At 41.6% G+C, this 16,207-nt stretch overlaps 1 protein-coding gene across 1 annotated transcript in view; it reads left to right on the plus strand.

The window, feature by feature from the left end:
- The first annotated feature begins 11,178 nt into the window (after nucleotides 1-11,178).
- ARFGEF1 (ADP ribosylation factor guanine nucleotide exchange factor 1) overlaps nucleotides 11,179-16,207 on the plus strand; it is a 68,167-nt gene continuing 63,138 nt past the window's right edge. Inside the window, exon 1 of the mRNA XM_053396007.1 lies at nucleotides 11,179-11,954. Within this exon, the coding sequence (XP_053251982.1) occupies nucleotides 11,831-11,954 (124 nt within the window). The 5' untranslated portion in view covers nucleotides 11,179-11,830. The remainder of the gene's footprint in view (nucleotides 11,955-16,207) is intronic.

Below are 16,207 nucleotides of genomic sequence, written 5' to 3' on the forward strand. Positions count from 1 at the left end.
CAATGGAGCCTAGAATCTGTCCTGTTGGTGGAGATAAACAAAATGGGGGGGGGGAATGATATTCACACTACATGTAGGTTGAAGAGTATGATACATATTCAGGGCTATGTGTATAATGGAATCATACCACTCAAGTGTAGAAATCGGTTTTGAGCTGCAAAGAATATGGGTTGGCAAGGCTGAAGAAATTCTAAGAGCTGGGGATAAGACTACAGCAGAGACGGGGAACCTGTAGCCTTTAAATGTGGGACTCTAACTCCTGTCAGCCACAGGTAGCATGACCAGAGGTTGGAGTCCAGTGTGATTTTCTTTGGACTGTGTATGAAAAATAAATGTAAGCCCTGTCAAGGAGGGGGTCGTTTTCCCAAGTCCTCCCTCCAAGCTACTAATCGATCACACACAGGCACTGAACGGGTTCCAGGTTTTATTGACATCTTCTCTTCCACCAACTACAGAGTATCAAACAGCAAGTTTTAAAAATGGCATGCCCCCCCCCCAGCAGGTTAACTCAAAGATTTATAGGGGCTGGGGAATGCTGGCAACCAGCCAGCCCCATCACATGCTCCCACTTTGGGGACTAATTGTTACCACCTGCCTGAGGGGCCCCACCCGCGGTACTTGCTCATAGGATCACTACTTCATGACAAGCCCTGGCCCTCTGTTATTAGCATAAATAATTGTTGTGGTGCTTACCACAACAATTAACACATTGTCTCTGAGTTTGCAAGAATGGACTGTACAAGGAGTGGGCAACCTTTGTTTGTCAAAGACTGCATTCCCTCAGTGGTAGTTTGTTGGGGGTCACATACCAGAAGTGCGTAGCAGAGTAACATGGATAGGACAACTAATTTTCTCTTTCTGCTACTCCTTTCTCTCCAAACTACCCACCTTTTTTCTCACCCTCTTTCAGTCACCACTCCCCCCCCCCCCATATTTTTCTGCTTCTTGAAATTTGGCTGAGGGCCACAGGTTGCTCACACTTAGCCTGGAGAATAAAATATGTGAGCCTTATTGCTTAGGGGGTTGTGGAACAGTGATCCAATCCAGCTGTAGTCATACATAATTGGAATTAATGCAGATGGACAACATCCACATTCAGATATGCAGTAATATGTGCTTTCCAATCTATAAAATGATGGAGCTTCCACATGAGAAACTCCTTCATTGGATTGGGGTGAAAATGTGCAACTGTACTGGCCTTTGCTCCCTTGATACTTCTTTTAGCATCAGTTGTAAATGGAAATTTTATATATTTTGTTTTGAATAACACCGGAACTTGTTAAATAAAGCACATTTTTAATTAAAATGGCCTGATATTACTGCTGTTGTGATTCTGAAAGAGAAATGATGGTCACCCATGACGTTCTGTAACATATATTCTCAATTATTTTGGCTTGCAAAATTAAATTGCAAACTGCAAAAATATATCACTTTCATCCTCATTAATTTAGCTACCATGTAGTCACTGATAGCCTTTTTCTCCGTTAATTTTTATAATCATATTTTAGCCATTCAAGTTGGCAACCATCACTACTTGGACTTAACCCTATTATTTTGCCAAGTGAGGAATCCTGATCAAACAATTGACATGTAATTTTATGTTAAAATATCCTCTCCAAGGTGCATTCAGAAGAAATAACTTCCTAGTAGATTGGTGGTTCTTCATCAGTTATCATTTGCAGCAGTTTCCTACAAGATACTTAAAAATGAACAGACTTATATAAGCAAACCCTCAAAAAAAATGATAGTTTTCTCTCCCTGATATTGGCTGCCGTTTTTAGAATTTCAATGGGCAGAAGGAAGAAATGTGTGCCCTGACACCTTTTATTTTTCATCAGTTACTAACCAGCTAAAATGGAAAACTTTGACTCTAATTTATGGAGAGTTGCAGGCTAACCAAACCACTGCAATGACTTCTGAGTGGAGTCACTGCAACAGCATCTTTTTATTCAAAAGGCAGATGAGTGTTTGGACCAGAAGGCCTTTTCCTCATTCTTCTTGACTGACAGAAATTGAGCAGTCAGGCAGAACCATCCAGCTGTCTTCATGTTGCAGTCCCTTGCAAAGTACTCCCCTGGGTGAAAAATGCCAGGTCACCTATTGGATGGGTTGCCCCTCCATTAAGACATCAGGGAGTCTACTTATGAATAATACATTAAATAAGTAATTGAAAGAATCCCATTGAGGTACATGGAGGGGCCCTTGCACATTAAAAATGCAACATTAACAATGGTGGGGATAGCTCATGTGTGTTGTAAATTAAAAGAAAACAGTATTTATTATTGGCCTTATACTACATACTTTGCATTAAGGGAGACAAGGCTTAAACCATTTTATCCCTGTGGTAGACTGCAACACTTCCTTTTTAAACAGTTACGTTTCAATATATGTGCGTCTTTTGCTAAGTAGGCTGTATATTGCTTTAAATTATGAATGAATTAGAGCTTATTGTGATTCCTAAACTGGAATGCATTTTGTGTTTCAGGCAGGCAGAAGCACCATCAGGTTTAAATGTTAACTACAGATTATTGCGTTTTGAGATGTGAACAAACATGACTGGAGTTAAGTGTGTGAAGGATAAGTACTCCTTTATCTAGCCTGCTGGTATTGCAAAGCTATTGTGTTCTTATGCCAACAAACTGTTGAAGGCATGTCACCTAATGTATTGCTTCTAGTGAGGGGGGAATTCATTGTGGGGAGGTACATACATAACATCTATCTGTAAATTGGAAACATAATTTTGAGATCAAAATCAATATACAGTGGAACCTCAGTTTTCGAATGTAATCCGTTCCAGAAGACTGTTCGAAAACCAAGGATCAAAGGGCTGGCTGCAAAGTCAGTGGGAAAAATTGAAAAACGTGCCTCAGAAGCCATCCAGCTTCTGAAAATCGTTTGAAAACGGATGCATTCACTTCCGGGTTGTTGGCGAATTTTTCAGCTTCCAAGGCGTTCGACAACCGAGATTCCACTGTATAATTACAGATTTGGTTATTACTTAATGTGGTACACCATTTCTGAGAATCACCACACCCTGTAAGACTCTTCAACGGAATACTATTGATTTAGAAAAGGGTGTTCCAGCACTGTTGAAAATGACAGGTCTAGTTTTAAAAACTGAGAAGTGCTTCTCCTTTCTACAGAATATCATCCACTGTAGGAAGTGACCTACAGTTGTTGGGTGGTTATGTGTTTTCCTCTTCTGGGTCTTCATATGCAACAGTGTGAAGTTCAGCTGCGCTCCTCCATCCCACTCCAGCAGAACTGTTGTAACACCCATTCAATATACACCTGGACCATGCAAAAGAGAAGCAACCACTAGCACAGCACTGTGAATGACAGCAGCTGTGATGAAGACATTGCAGTGCAAAAGCAAGGGGTACAACTGCTGCCAAGAATTGGGACTTTTGCACCTCATCCTGCACCACTGTCTCGCCATAAAGAATCATAGGGCCGGCCATAGCATGGGGAAGTTTGTAGCCTTGTTCCTTAGAAATATCACTAAATGCTGGAGTTGAACCTATCATCAGAAAGGGTAAAAAAAAAATCAAAATCATCACCTATTACTGCATCCCACTTACGTTTCTTTTTGCCCCCTCCAAAAAAATTAGCTAATGAGGAAATCTGAACACGATACTAAATCTTAACTTTTGGTGGAATTAAAATCCTGAACCTGTTTTAAATATGTGAACTTTCTAACATACCTACGCAGGCTCTTTCACTCGGAAACAAGATGTCTTTCTGCACAGTGTGTACTGTATGATGTTTTATGTAATGGTACAAGTGTAGCACTTAATTGGCAAATCATACAGTTGCTAAAAGCAAGCCGACTGTTGCAAGTGTCTGCATTCTATCCTGGAAAAGCACAGATACATGGCTTGGTTGATGTGATCCCTAATGCTTCCTGATAATGCATGCACACTTTTTTCGAGGTACATGAGAAGCACTCTTTAATCCACCATAATATGCAGCTGCGAGGCTACCCTCAGGAGTAATTTGCCTCCATCATGGCTAGCATGCTGTCTTCACTCTGGGCTCTTCCTTTTCATTGCCAAGTTTAACCCTCAATGTAATCAGCCTCTTTTTCATCCAGGATCTGCAACAAACCCTGTAATTTCGGCACAGGGGGAAGGGTGGGGAGGAAGGGTTGCAACACAAAATTGTCCACACTGTCGCCATCATTGTGCCCAGCCTGCAACATGTTCCAATGGCCTGAGATGTGGGCAAATGCACAGGTACATTGCAGTACATGAAATACCATGCAAAATGCAGCCAAAGAGTTGGCTATGCTGTGATGAGGCCTTGTTATTTGCTGGGAAAAGCAAAATGTCACTTTGGGACATGCGTTATATTTCCAAACATCACAGATGCATTTCTGACACTGACAGAAGCCCTAAAACGGATGACAATACTACGGTGTTACTAGAACGGTTTGTAGTGATTCTGTATGAGAAAACAACTCATAAAACCAGTGGATTGCGCAGTCAGTGAAGCAAGGCAGCATCTGTTTTCAAGAAGGTCACAATCTCTGGAGAATATTCCAATAACACAGGCAGATATCAAACAGTAAACTGTGTGACTCTGTCTGGAAGGATCCATATGAAGAAAAGTATTTTATTTTTTTCAAAGAGATTCAGTATTGAAAAGTCCTGCAGACTGGGATCAGGAGAAGAAAAATGGGTCTCAGTAGCAAGCAAAGTGGACAATTCCTAACTCAAAAAATAGTATCAGTCTCATGATGTTCAGGGTGGGGGGAGGCTACTATCAGGTAAATAGATACAGAGTTGAAACCTTACTCATTAACTCATCAAGACTTTGCTAACTTTTGGTTAAATCTTAATTTATAATCCTTCACTAGATATTTAGCTCTCTGCTTCTATCTAATATTTGGGAGGAAAGAGGTAATCAAGCCTATTGCCCCCTGTCAGAAGATCAATGCGTGAAGAGGCTTGAGCTGGTTGCTCCAGCCGTGCCACATGGCTCTCAACAGCCACTCTTACCACTTTTGTAAGTTTAACTGCCTGTGCAACTTTTCTGACTGATGTATGGAAAAGCGCATGAACCAGACCTTTGAAGACTTTGTAAGTAAACCAAATTTTAACTTCCCAAATGTGAAGTTTTTTCCTATGCTTTAAAAGAGTATTAGGCATATCCATGAAAGATAACTCTATCAATGGCTACTAGCCATAATGGCTATGTTCCCTGGTCGAAGGCAGTATGCTTCTGAATACCAGTTACTGGAAACTATAGGAGGGGAGTTGCTCTTGCGCTTAGGTCCTGCTGGCAGGCCTCCTATGAGCTTTTGACAGGAGTTTATGGGATTTATAGTCTAAGGACATCTGGGGAAGGATGAGTTAATGGTTTTAAAAATTAAAAGCAGTATTGTAAACTCCTCCCAGAAACAATCTGGGAGTTAGTGCAGCTGATAAAATATTGACATAATATGACATAAATACCCAGTCACAGCTGATGATCTTGCAGCTCTGTTTGGGCCTACTGTAGTTTTTGGGGCTGTCTTTAAAGGCAGTCTTACATACAACTCACTGCAAAAACACGGGAAGTTCCTTGCCCATAAATAACTGTGATTGAGTTATCCTCGTCTAGGTATGCTTGCAAATCTCTTATGTATTTCTGAAGGACTGCGATGCAACACCAGGCAAAATGTGTGATCATAGTATTTGCATAGCTTTCACACTATTGTCAGGAAAACAAACAGCTCTTCCAAAAATTATTTTTAAATGGTTAGTATTAGATAGATCAGGTGCTTGGATGAGTTATTGCTGTGATCCTGTATTATCTCTTTTTAGACAAGAATTATTGTAGTTTCCATGCAATTTCACCTCCTGTGTTATTCATATTTAAAACATTTCGTTCCTTCCATGCAACCTGTTAATAATGGGAAGGTTGAGATACCAGTTATTGCATTTTTGACAGGAAATAAGTAGCTGGTCTTGCTGGAGGAAAGAATCATGCAGATCCAAATATCCCTTCTTTGCAGTTAAAAGCGGTAATTGCTCCAGTCTCATTGCTTCCCACCTTAATTCACATGACTTTATGACCTCTCCATCTGAGCCTTTCTACCAAGATATTAAAATGCCTTCGGGGATGAACAGCTGAAACCATCCTTGTTATTCATAGTACTATAATCCAAAAAGTAAAAGGGTAACAAATATTTCCTGTGCTAAATTCTCATTCAGCATTTCATATTTCTTTGTACTTTAGTTCATTAAAATAGCAAAATAATTATTAAAATCAAGTTGAAAATACCTCAAAGAAATGCATAGGAGTCTCACAAACAGAATTTGCACATAGAAAAATGGGTTGCTAAACGTGAATATGACTTGCATTTTCCCCTTTCTTTCACCTTCCAATTTTCATCCTAATCAGTTTCCGCTCTACAAGACATCCATATATTTTATCCTGGCAACATCACGTCAGCTTCAGAAATCTTCAGATGTGCTTTGTGCCGGTAAGTAAAAAATCCAGTATTCCCCACTCAATATCCAAAATTATTTTGCAATCTAATAACTGGATCATTAAACTCAACACACACCATTTAAATCTTACTGTGGAGTGTGGGCACAGGCATTTTGGGTTGTATCCAATGTTGTTCCTACTCAGCATAGGCCCATTGAAATTAAAGGAAACAACTAACTTAGGTTCATTAATTTAAATAAGTCTATTCTAGTAAAACTTTGTTGGATACAGTCCTCTGTTTATAAAGAAGTAGGATTTTTAAAGTATGAGGAATAAATGGTGAATTCTATTTAGTGAATCCTATATATCAAGTTTCTCCAACTATGGGTCTTCATATTTTTGTTGGACTACAACTCCCATCATTCTGAGCCAGCATGTTGTTGTTCAACATCTTTATAAATGACAAAGGAATTGTGGGGATGCTTATCAACTCTGCAGTTTACACCAAACTGGGAGGGGTAGCTAATGCTGCAGAAGATTCAAAATTACCTTAACAGATTGGAGAACAGGGCCCAAACTAACAATGAATTTCAATAGGGACGAATGTAAACATCTGCATTTAGGCAGGAAGAACTAGATGGCTTTATTTCATCAGGAACTCACCAGAACTCAATTCTGGCACCTCTCAGGTGGGAGCCATTGCCATTCTAAGAGAATGAGGGAGGCATTCATGGTAAATTCCGGCACCTCTTTTTCTATAAAAAATAGCACTGGGGATATCTGGCTTACTAGCAGTACACGTGAAAAGGACCTAAGGGTCTTAGTGGACCAGACGCTTACCATGAGTCAACAGTGTGATGCAGCAGCAAAAAATGCTAATGTTATTTTAGGCGGCATCAACTCAAATATTGTGTCCAGGTCAAGTGAAGTAATAGTACCACTCTATTCTGCATTGGTCAAACCACACCTGGAATACTGTCCAATTCTCGACACCACAATTTAAGGATATTGACAAGCTGGAATGTGTGCAGAGGGCAACCAAGATAACCAAGCCTTATGAGGAACAATGGAAGACACTGGGTGTTTCTCCTGGAAAAGGGACTGAGAGGAGACAAGACAGCCATCTTCAAATATCTACTGGGCTGTCACAGGGAAGATGGAGCAAGCGTGTTTTCTCCTGTTTTAGTGGATTGGACCCGAACCAATGGCTTCAAGTTACAAAAAAATATGGAAAATCTTTCTGACAGTAAGAGCTTTTCGGCAGTGGAACAGTCTGCTTCAGGAGGTTGTGGACTATCCTTCCTTGGAGGTTTTTAAGTAGAGGCTGCAAGGCCATCTGTCTTGGATGCTTTAGTTGAGATTTCTGCATTGCAGGGGATTGGACTAGATGACCCTTGGGGTTCCTTCCAACTCTACGATTCTATGATTGTATGAATACCTCTTGGTGATTTCCCCTCCCCCCCCATGTTGCCACAACAGTGGTGACAAATTTAATATCCTGGGCCTGATATGCCATACATGGATCGGGGCCCTGCAATCCCCTCCCCAATCTATTGCCAATAATTCCTGCTTATGTATGCATATTAACTCAGCCTAGGGCTGTTGCAAATATATTGTAAAGATACATTGTCTCGATATTTTAATGTGAAATCCACAATTTTTTGCCTCCACTGCAGGCTTCCCACAGGGATCTGGTTGGCCACTGTGGTAACAGGATACAGGACTAGATGGTCCAGCAGATGTACCAGAACAAAACAAAAAGCTTGCCAACACTGGATATGTAAAACTGCATACACCACATATGGTTGTCAAAACCAGTTGTCAAAACCAGTTGGTAATTGCAGAGTAATTTCCTTCCAATAACCACAGTGATACCTAATCAAGCTCTGCCTAAATTGCTTTAAAAGAGAGGGGGAGAGATTGGCTAAAGATTAATGTGCCCATTGTTGACGCTGCTGCCATTAGAGTCCCCCACTCCATGGACCAATGTCCTGCCATTAAAGCTGCAGCATTGCTTCTACTTGCCTCCACTATTCACTCACTCCCATTGATGCTACATCTTAGGGAGTCTAATATGGCTCCTTTAGTAATTGCTGCTGCCCCTGGATAAACATACTGGTGAGGAAGAGTGGGTGTGGTGATTGACTGAAGGCAGAAGTGAGCAGACATACTGCACCCTTCCAAACCATACTGTCAAGCAAGGATTGGTGTCATGTGCTCAGACCATCTTGACCCATGAAGCAACCTGACGACTAAAATCTGTGCCAGCTGCAGTTTCCAAACGATTTAAAAAGGCAGCCATATATATAACACATTTCAGCAGGCTAACCTGGAAGTTAGTAGGGCATAGGCTACAGAAGTTAGGCTATCCCTGTCCAGATAGCGACACAACTGAAGCTGATGGAAGGCACTTCACACTTTTGAAGTCACTTGAGCTTCAAACAACAGTAATGGATCCAGAAATATCTGCTACTTCAGAGGGAGTGCATTCTATTCCAGAACAAGCCATGGCCCACCCATCCAGTCTAGGGAACCGCCCATGAAGAGCGCTTCAGTCTTAACAGTATTAAACTTCAGCTTTAGCTTCATCCAGTCCATAGCCAAGGCCAGACATCCATAGGCATTGATCCAATGATTTCTTTAGACCTAGTGGGACTATTTTTTTAAAAAAAAACTTTTCTTTTAAAGTATAACAGACCCCCTGAGTCACATCACAAATTGTTTTGGATCCTGGCCATGAATTGTTAACACAGGGACAACTGATAGGGCAAAGACAACCGCAGGGGAAAGCAACAGTGCATTTTGCAGAAATAAGGTACTATGCTATCAAGCCAAAAATTACTCCCCCCCCCCCAAAGGTCTTTTATTTGTGATTGCCTGTCACTTAAGTACTCCACTTTCATGTAGTGGCCAGGAGCCTTCTAACCACTTCATTTTTCTTAGGCCGAACATTTATGAGAACTGCTATTGGTCCCTGACATTTTAGACTTGTAAAATGGTGACAGATATTTTCACTATCCAGGCTTTAAGGAATTAAAAAGCCAGCCATACACACAGGCACACGAGTTGTAGATGGCATCTGAGTATTTCAGAGAATTCATAATTTTAAGTGTTTCAGTCAAAGAGAAAAAAGCTGGCAGTTAATAACATTGGTACTCCTTATTTTTACTTTGACATTTTCCGTGACTCAGGCCTTACATTATATTGTATTTATACTATATAATTTATTAAATATACTAAAAAGCAGTCTCATCTACTTAACAAAAACAAAATTCAAGCATGACTGAAGTTTCTTTGGCAGCGCTACCTATCCAAAAGTGTAAATTGCAATCCTCACACTGCATACACGGTATATTAATTTTATCTTTTGAGCACAACTTGAATAGTCTAGAATTAAGACAAATAGACCAAAAGGATCATTAAATACCTGTAGAGTGGGGCATGGGTATTTGTGCTAGAAGTGATTGTGTGTGGATTAATTTAAACTAGGTTTGCAGGGACAGTGCGTCAGGTTATTTGAGGAACAGCTTTCTCTATGTACCTGCAGCTACTTTAGCAACTGCATGGGCCCAGCAAAGAGAGAAATTTCAGAGTGAAACTTTAAAGCACTTTACTTTGCCTGGATAGACTCCCTAATACATTATGACAAAAATGTAAAAATAGTGGGTGCTTCTCTCTTTCCCTCCCCCTCTCTTTTAAATGTGAGACCTAGAAGCAGATCCACAGAGTGTAGTTCTACCTGAGGATTTTGGCAAAGTATACAAAAACTAGAAAAGTAGGGTAGGAAAACAGGTATGACATAATTTGGTTTAACTTGTATTGCCTCAAATTGTATTAATTCACTCTTCAATTCTTGCCCTCAAAAAGGGGGACAGGAAGACCTACCAGGTATTGAACCTCTGACTTTTGGTATTGAAAGCATGTACGCTAGCACACTGCTCGCTGATGTCTTTCACAGCTAAATGAAAATGCTAGAAAACAAGTCTAGAACATGTGGCATCCAGGTATGTTTTTAAAATGGTTTTACTACTTTCTTAATGTCATTCCACTATACAAATTGTAGGGTTAGGTTAGATCTGGTTATCCATGCATGGTGTAAAGCCATGATTCACAGCATGCAAACAGGCTTTCCTAAGGAAGTTCAGTCAGTTGCTAGGGCAATGTAAACTGATTACTGGCTATCTCTCAGCTTTTTTCTTAGGTGTGGCTTAACATGAAGAAACTTCCATTTGTTCATTCACCCTGATTGCAATCCCAGCCATACTTACTTTGAAGTAATGGGCTTTAGTTTCCAGTAATAAACATGGCTGTGCGAGTCTGTTACAGTAAACATATATAAGGTATATTGTGGCATCTTCAAACCCAACATATTGTGGCATAATTCTTTATGGAATACAACCCACCATTAGTTACATAAAGCGTGTGTGTGTGTGTGTGTGTGTGTGTGTGTGTAAAATATTTGATAAATCTTCTTGTATATAATGTTGTATTTGACAAAGAGAACTCTAGTCCACAAAAGTTTGTATCACAGTCTTTAAGGTTCCACTTCTTGGTTTGCCTCCAAAACGTTAAGAGTTCACAGTCAGTGTCATTTCTATGCAGTCTTCAAACGACCACAAAAAAAAAGCACAGTGGCTGACAAACCCCTTGCGATTTGCCCCATCACCACAGAGCGAGCAGTGAGACATATTTGCGCGAAGGGAGGCATGGAGGAGAAGGCGGGGCTCCAATCCGAGGTAACAAGCAGAGCGGGCGAGCTTCCTTTGGCTAGCCGGAAGGAGTCTCTGCCAGCACCGGGAAGCGTCTGAGGGGAAATCCGAAGTGACAGGGGCAAAGGAGAGAGAAGCCCCCGCTGCGTAGGAACTCTGTGAGGGAGGCTGAGCGCGCTCTGGTCTGCAGCCTCGGCGCCGCTCAGCCTCCCCTCCTCACACCTGTAGCGCGGGGCCGGCCGCCTGTCCCGGCTCAGCCTCGCCAGCGCTGCTGCTGGTGTTGCTCGCTCCCTGCGGCTGCGCCTCCTCCCGGTCTTGGAGAAACAGCAGCAGCAGCAGCCGCTGCCGCTTCCTCCTCTGCAGCCACTCGGGCAGCGGCGGCCTTGACGTCGTTTCCTTCCAACATGGCGAGCGCAGGAGGAGGTTGCTGCTGCTGCTGCCGCCGCCGCTGCTATTGCTCCTACTGCCGCCGTCGCCGCTGCTGCTAATGGAGGCGGAGGCCAGCCGGCTCTGAGGGCTGCGCGTTCTCCGGAGGGCCGGTTCTCCTTTCCCCCCACCCCGAGCGAGGTCCGCAGTCGCCGCTCTTGCGCCCGGAGGTGGGAAGAAGCTGCGCTTGGGGCTCCTTCGCCAGGGGTGCCGCCCGGGCAGCTGCGGCTTGAGGCACCGAACCAGCTCCCTCTTCTCCCCTCTCTCCCTGCGTCCCCATGTATGAGGGGAAGAAGACAAAAAACATGTTCCTGACCCGGGCCTTGGAGAAGATCCTGGCCGACAAGGAGGTGAAGAAGGCGCACCATTCCCAGCTGCGCAAAGCCTGCGAGGTGGCCCTAGGTAAATCTGGGGAGCTGCGGGGAGCGAGGAGGAGCAGGGTAGGGAACCCGAGGCACCTGCAGAGGCCAAGGGAAGGCAGGCCGGGGCCTTGCGCTGGATTAGAGCAGCTGTCATTGTGGGGACGAGGCTGGCCGGGGAAAGGAGTGGCTGGCTGGCTGGGTGCGCCGAGCGGGGCGACAAAAGGCGGCTTTTCGGAGCAGGTTTCGGGGAGAGGAGGTCAGTGCTGATGCATGAGGCGGGCCTTTGTGGTGAGGTTTGGACGTGGCGGTGGGAGAAGATGAAAGGCCGTACGTTAGTCTCGGGGAGGGAAGTTGTCCCCCGTGCGGTGTTTTTTTTTGGGGGGGGGGGAGAGCTGAAGGCGCGTGCGTTATTGGGAAGCTTTGGCTTTGTTGACAAGGAAATGCAGGCGGTTGCCTTGACACACGGCTTTTCTCTTTCGCTGCCTCCTTGGCGCACCTACACACCCTGCATGAATAGGCAGAGAAGGTGTGTAGAGAGCTGACCTGGAAGAACAAGGCCGCCGGGGAGGGGAAGGAGGGAGCAGGTGACGGGCGGGAGGAGGAGGAGGAGGCGAGGACGGAAGCCGAAGAGAGGCGGACGGTGGAAAACAGGGACAGTGACACCCTGTCAACATTTAAAATTGATGCCTGCTCTTTGAATTGAGAGGCTGTTGTGTAGCGAGGGAGAATGACAGCAGGGAGGGATGCAGTGGTACAAGGAGTCTTTTATAATACATCAGCCCAGGAAAAATAACGCCGCTGGGTGGAGGAGTTTCTTTCATGTATCATGTGGTTATTTCATTCTGAATAAAAGGAAATATTGGAATGACAAGGTGAGCTACTTGTCCAGGTTATTAGATTGGGGCTTAAACCTTCCACTGAAGTTTTCAGAGACAATTGAATCGCTTTATTAGGAGATTGTTGTTGTTTTTATATATTTATTTATATTCTACCTTTTCCCATGTCAGGACTCAAGGCAGCTTACATATAAAAATGAGAGCTGCTAAAAACATAGAAAACCTGATACACAGTTATTATATGAGGGAAGGCAAAAATAAATAAATGCATCTATGGACTGAATTGACCCATGCATCACTGGACTGAGTTTAAAAGCAGGGAAGTAAAATACTTGTTAGATCTATAACAATTGGCAAGTCATTTTCCCTCATCTTTGAAATTGTGGAGATATATATTACAATGTGGTGGGGTTTTTTACATTAACTTTTGTTTGTATAATATTCACTTCACAAATGTGTGTATTTAAAGAAAATGGCAATCATCTTAGTTTACTGCTTGTCTTTTATAACCTGATCCAGAGTAAGAGATCTGTGCATGTAAGCATCTCTTCTCTGAGTCAGAATCTATTCCCAAACCAGAGCTGCATCTACATCTACATATCAATTTGGATGTCCAGCTCAAGTACTTTGTTTCATTGGGATGTGCAATCATATATGCACCACCACCCACATTTTGTGTGTAACTAGAGCTGGATTAGGGCAATTATTTTCACACTTGTGGGTTTGCCATTAACCAATTTTGTGATTTTTTTTAACAGTTTCTGTGTTCTCTTTTCTATACTGAATTGTATTACTGCCTCTGTACATCACAGACCAGTATAGTTGCAGTAGATTCCTACAAATTAAACTTAGTTCTAATGCAAGGCCTGAGGGGGAAGGTGAATAAAGGGCCCTTTAATTTACCTTATAGATTTGCCTTTACCACTTAACTTGATTTGCATTAATAGTGAAAAAATCAGGAGGCCAACAATACAGTATTTATTTGTATGCAAGACACTCCAGTCAAGGCCAGAGCTCTATTGTATAGTAGTTATAATCATTGTTTGACCAATCTCTGCCTCTCAGGCCTCAATTCTTGTAGAGCATTTGTACATAGACACATTATGCAGACTGACATATTGGGCAGCTCTCTGTTGCAAATCTTTCCCCCCTCTAGCTTTGATATTATTTATATGTCAAGTTTTAACTTTGAATGCAAGCTACCTTGAGAGGCCCTAAAAGTCAGCATACAAATACTGGTAATAAATAAGTAAATAGGTAGATCTCATGCAGGATCTGTTGCTGTTTAAACAAAGACCTGTCAGATCGACATGAGCAAGGCCTTAGGAAAATTGGAATAATGGCTGGAAGTATAAACAGCAATGGAGTGATTAACTCAAATTCTAGGTTAGTGTGACTTGGTAATTTACACAGAACATAAACATCACAAATGGAGAATAATTTATAAATCTATACAAGATGCCCTTTTTGTGATCTGATATTTCATGAAACATCCAAGACAGACTTGAACTGAACTGATTTAAAACTGGTTTCGTTTGTTACCTATTCACTATAGGCACTGTAATGACATAGAACTAATACCCTAACTCCTGATTCATCTGAGCTTGACTTTGGCTTTGTCCATTTTATTATTTACTAGTTCCTGTTTATTGTTTGCTGTGAATTTTAACTGTGTAGCATGGTTTTTATTTATTCAGAATGTTCATTATTTATTATGTAGTAGATTTCAACTAGAGCCCACAAATGTACACATGCTCAAAAACCAAGCCAGTCCTGTTTGAATTACTGGAACATGCTTAACGTGGGGCTGGCTTTGAAAGGTGCTCATAAACTTCAACTGGTTCAAAGAGCTGCAGCCAGATTGCTGACTGGGGCTGGTTATAGGAAGCATACAACTCCTTGTTAGAACAGCTTCACTGGCTACTGGTCTGTTTCCAGGCACATTTCAAAGTGTTGCTTATGACTGAATGGCTTAGGTCTAAGGCTAAGCTATCTGAAAGACTGTATATGAACCTTCCTGGGTTCTGAAATCTTTGAAGGATGTTCTTCCCTCACTGCTGCCACCTTCACAAGCATATTTCATAGGGATGCAGAAGAAGGCCTTCTCAGTGACTGCTCCCAGACTTTGGAACTCCCTCTCTAGAGAGTGGCTCTAGCAGGCTTTTGGAAACTGACTGCTTATAACGAACTTTAGTCCCTGTCAGGGAATAATATGGGGTATAAATAAATATAATATCCCATAATAATAATAAACAGCCACGTGGTGGCCAACTGCTTTGGCAGGCATATTGCCTGAAAAGCTGCTTATAGGCAATAGTAACAATGAAGTAGAATGCCTTATTCACAGGGTTAGAATGACTGATTAGGAATAGCAGGAGCAACTGTTCTGAAATAACTCAGCTGAAATGGAATTAGAAAAGAACATGGCTGTTCCAGGATCATAACTCATCACTCACTTCACTACAACTTGTACAAGAACACAATTATTTGTGCACAACTATAATTCATTTAGAGGTGCTTCTCCAGGAAGTATTCCCAGCCATAGTGCTCCATATATCTATTTGTTTTTAAAACAAAAATTTCAAATGCTTACATTTGAAATAGGCCATTTGTATTGACCCCCCCAATGTAATTTAACAATATTGATATCCTAAATATACTAAGAAATAAGTGCCATTATTTGTGCCTGTGGGAACTGCATATGAGAAAATAGGGCTAGGGTTGGTGTGCAATTTTAACTAATGCCAGAATATAACACTTACCAAGAAGTAGGTCTTACTGAACTCAGTGGAACTTATGAGTAAATAATGCTTACTTTATGGCTATCTTAGAATATTCTCAAACAAAATACGTATTACTTATGGGAAGGACAATATCAACTGATTATGGGCCAAATATTTATTACTAGCCATTCATCAATATTACTGCATGTGTGCACATGCAAACAGTATCTGAGAGCATCTCTGGATAGTAATAACAGTTAAAATACACATGTGTCTGGCCTATAAAAATGATAAGATAATTCTTGGATATCTTTTTTGTATATTATAGTTTATTAACACATATTTGTCCAGTATGTATAGAATGCTAATTAAACATAGTTCTTAATATTTAAAAACATAGCGCTCAATATTTAAAAATAAAAAATAGTGCAGAAGAGAGACTACATGGGTAGAAAAAAAAATAGTCTTGATTTTGAATCTGTTTCTATCAAGTATCAATTTCAGTTTATTTTTATATGGAGATTGAACCTTATGAAAAGTTGTCATTTTCTCCCTGTCTCATGATAGAGGCATTTGTGTCTCCAACTAAGCAAACCTCTGCTTTTATGATAATATGCAATGCAGTCCTAAGCATTTCTATTCAGAATTAAGTCCCACTTTGCTCAACGGGCTTATCCCCTTGTAAGTCTGTTTAGAAATGTAGTATTTCAGAATAAGTTTCATTGAACTCATTT

Source organism: Podarcis raffonei, chromosome 7, assembly GCF_027172205.1.
Source record: "Podarcis raffonei isolate rPodRaf1 chromosome 7, rPodRaf1.pri, whole genome shotgun sequence".
NCBI lineage: Eukaryota > Metazoa > Chordata > Lepidosauria > Squamata > Lacertidae > Podarcis > Podarcis raffonei.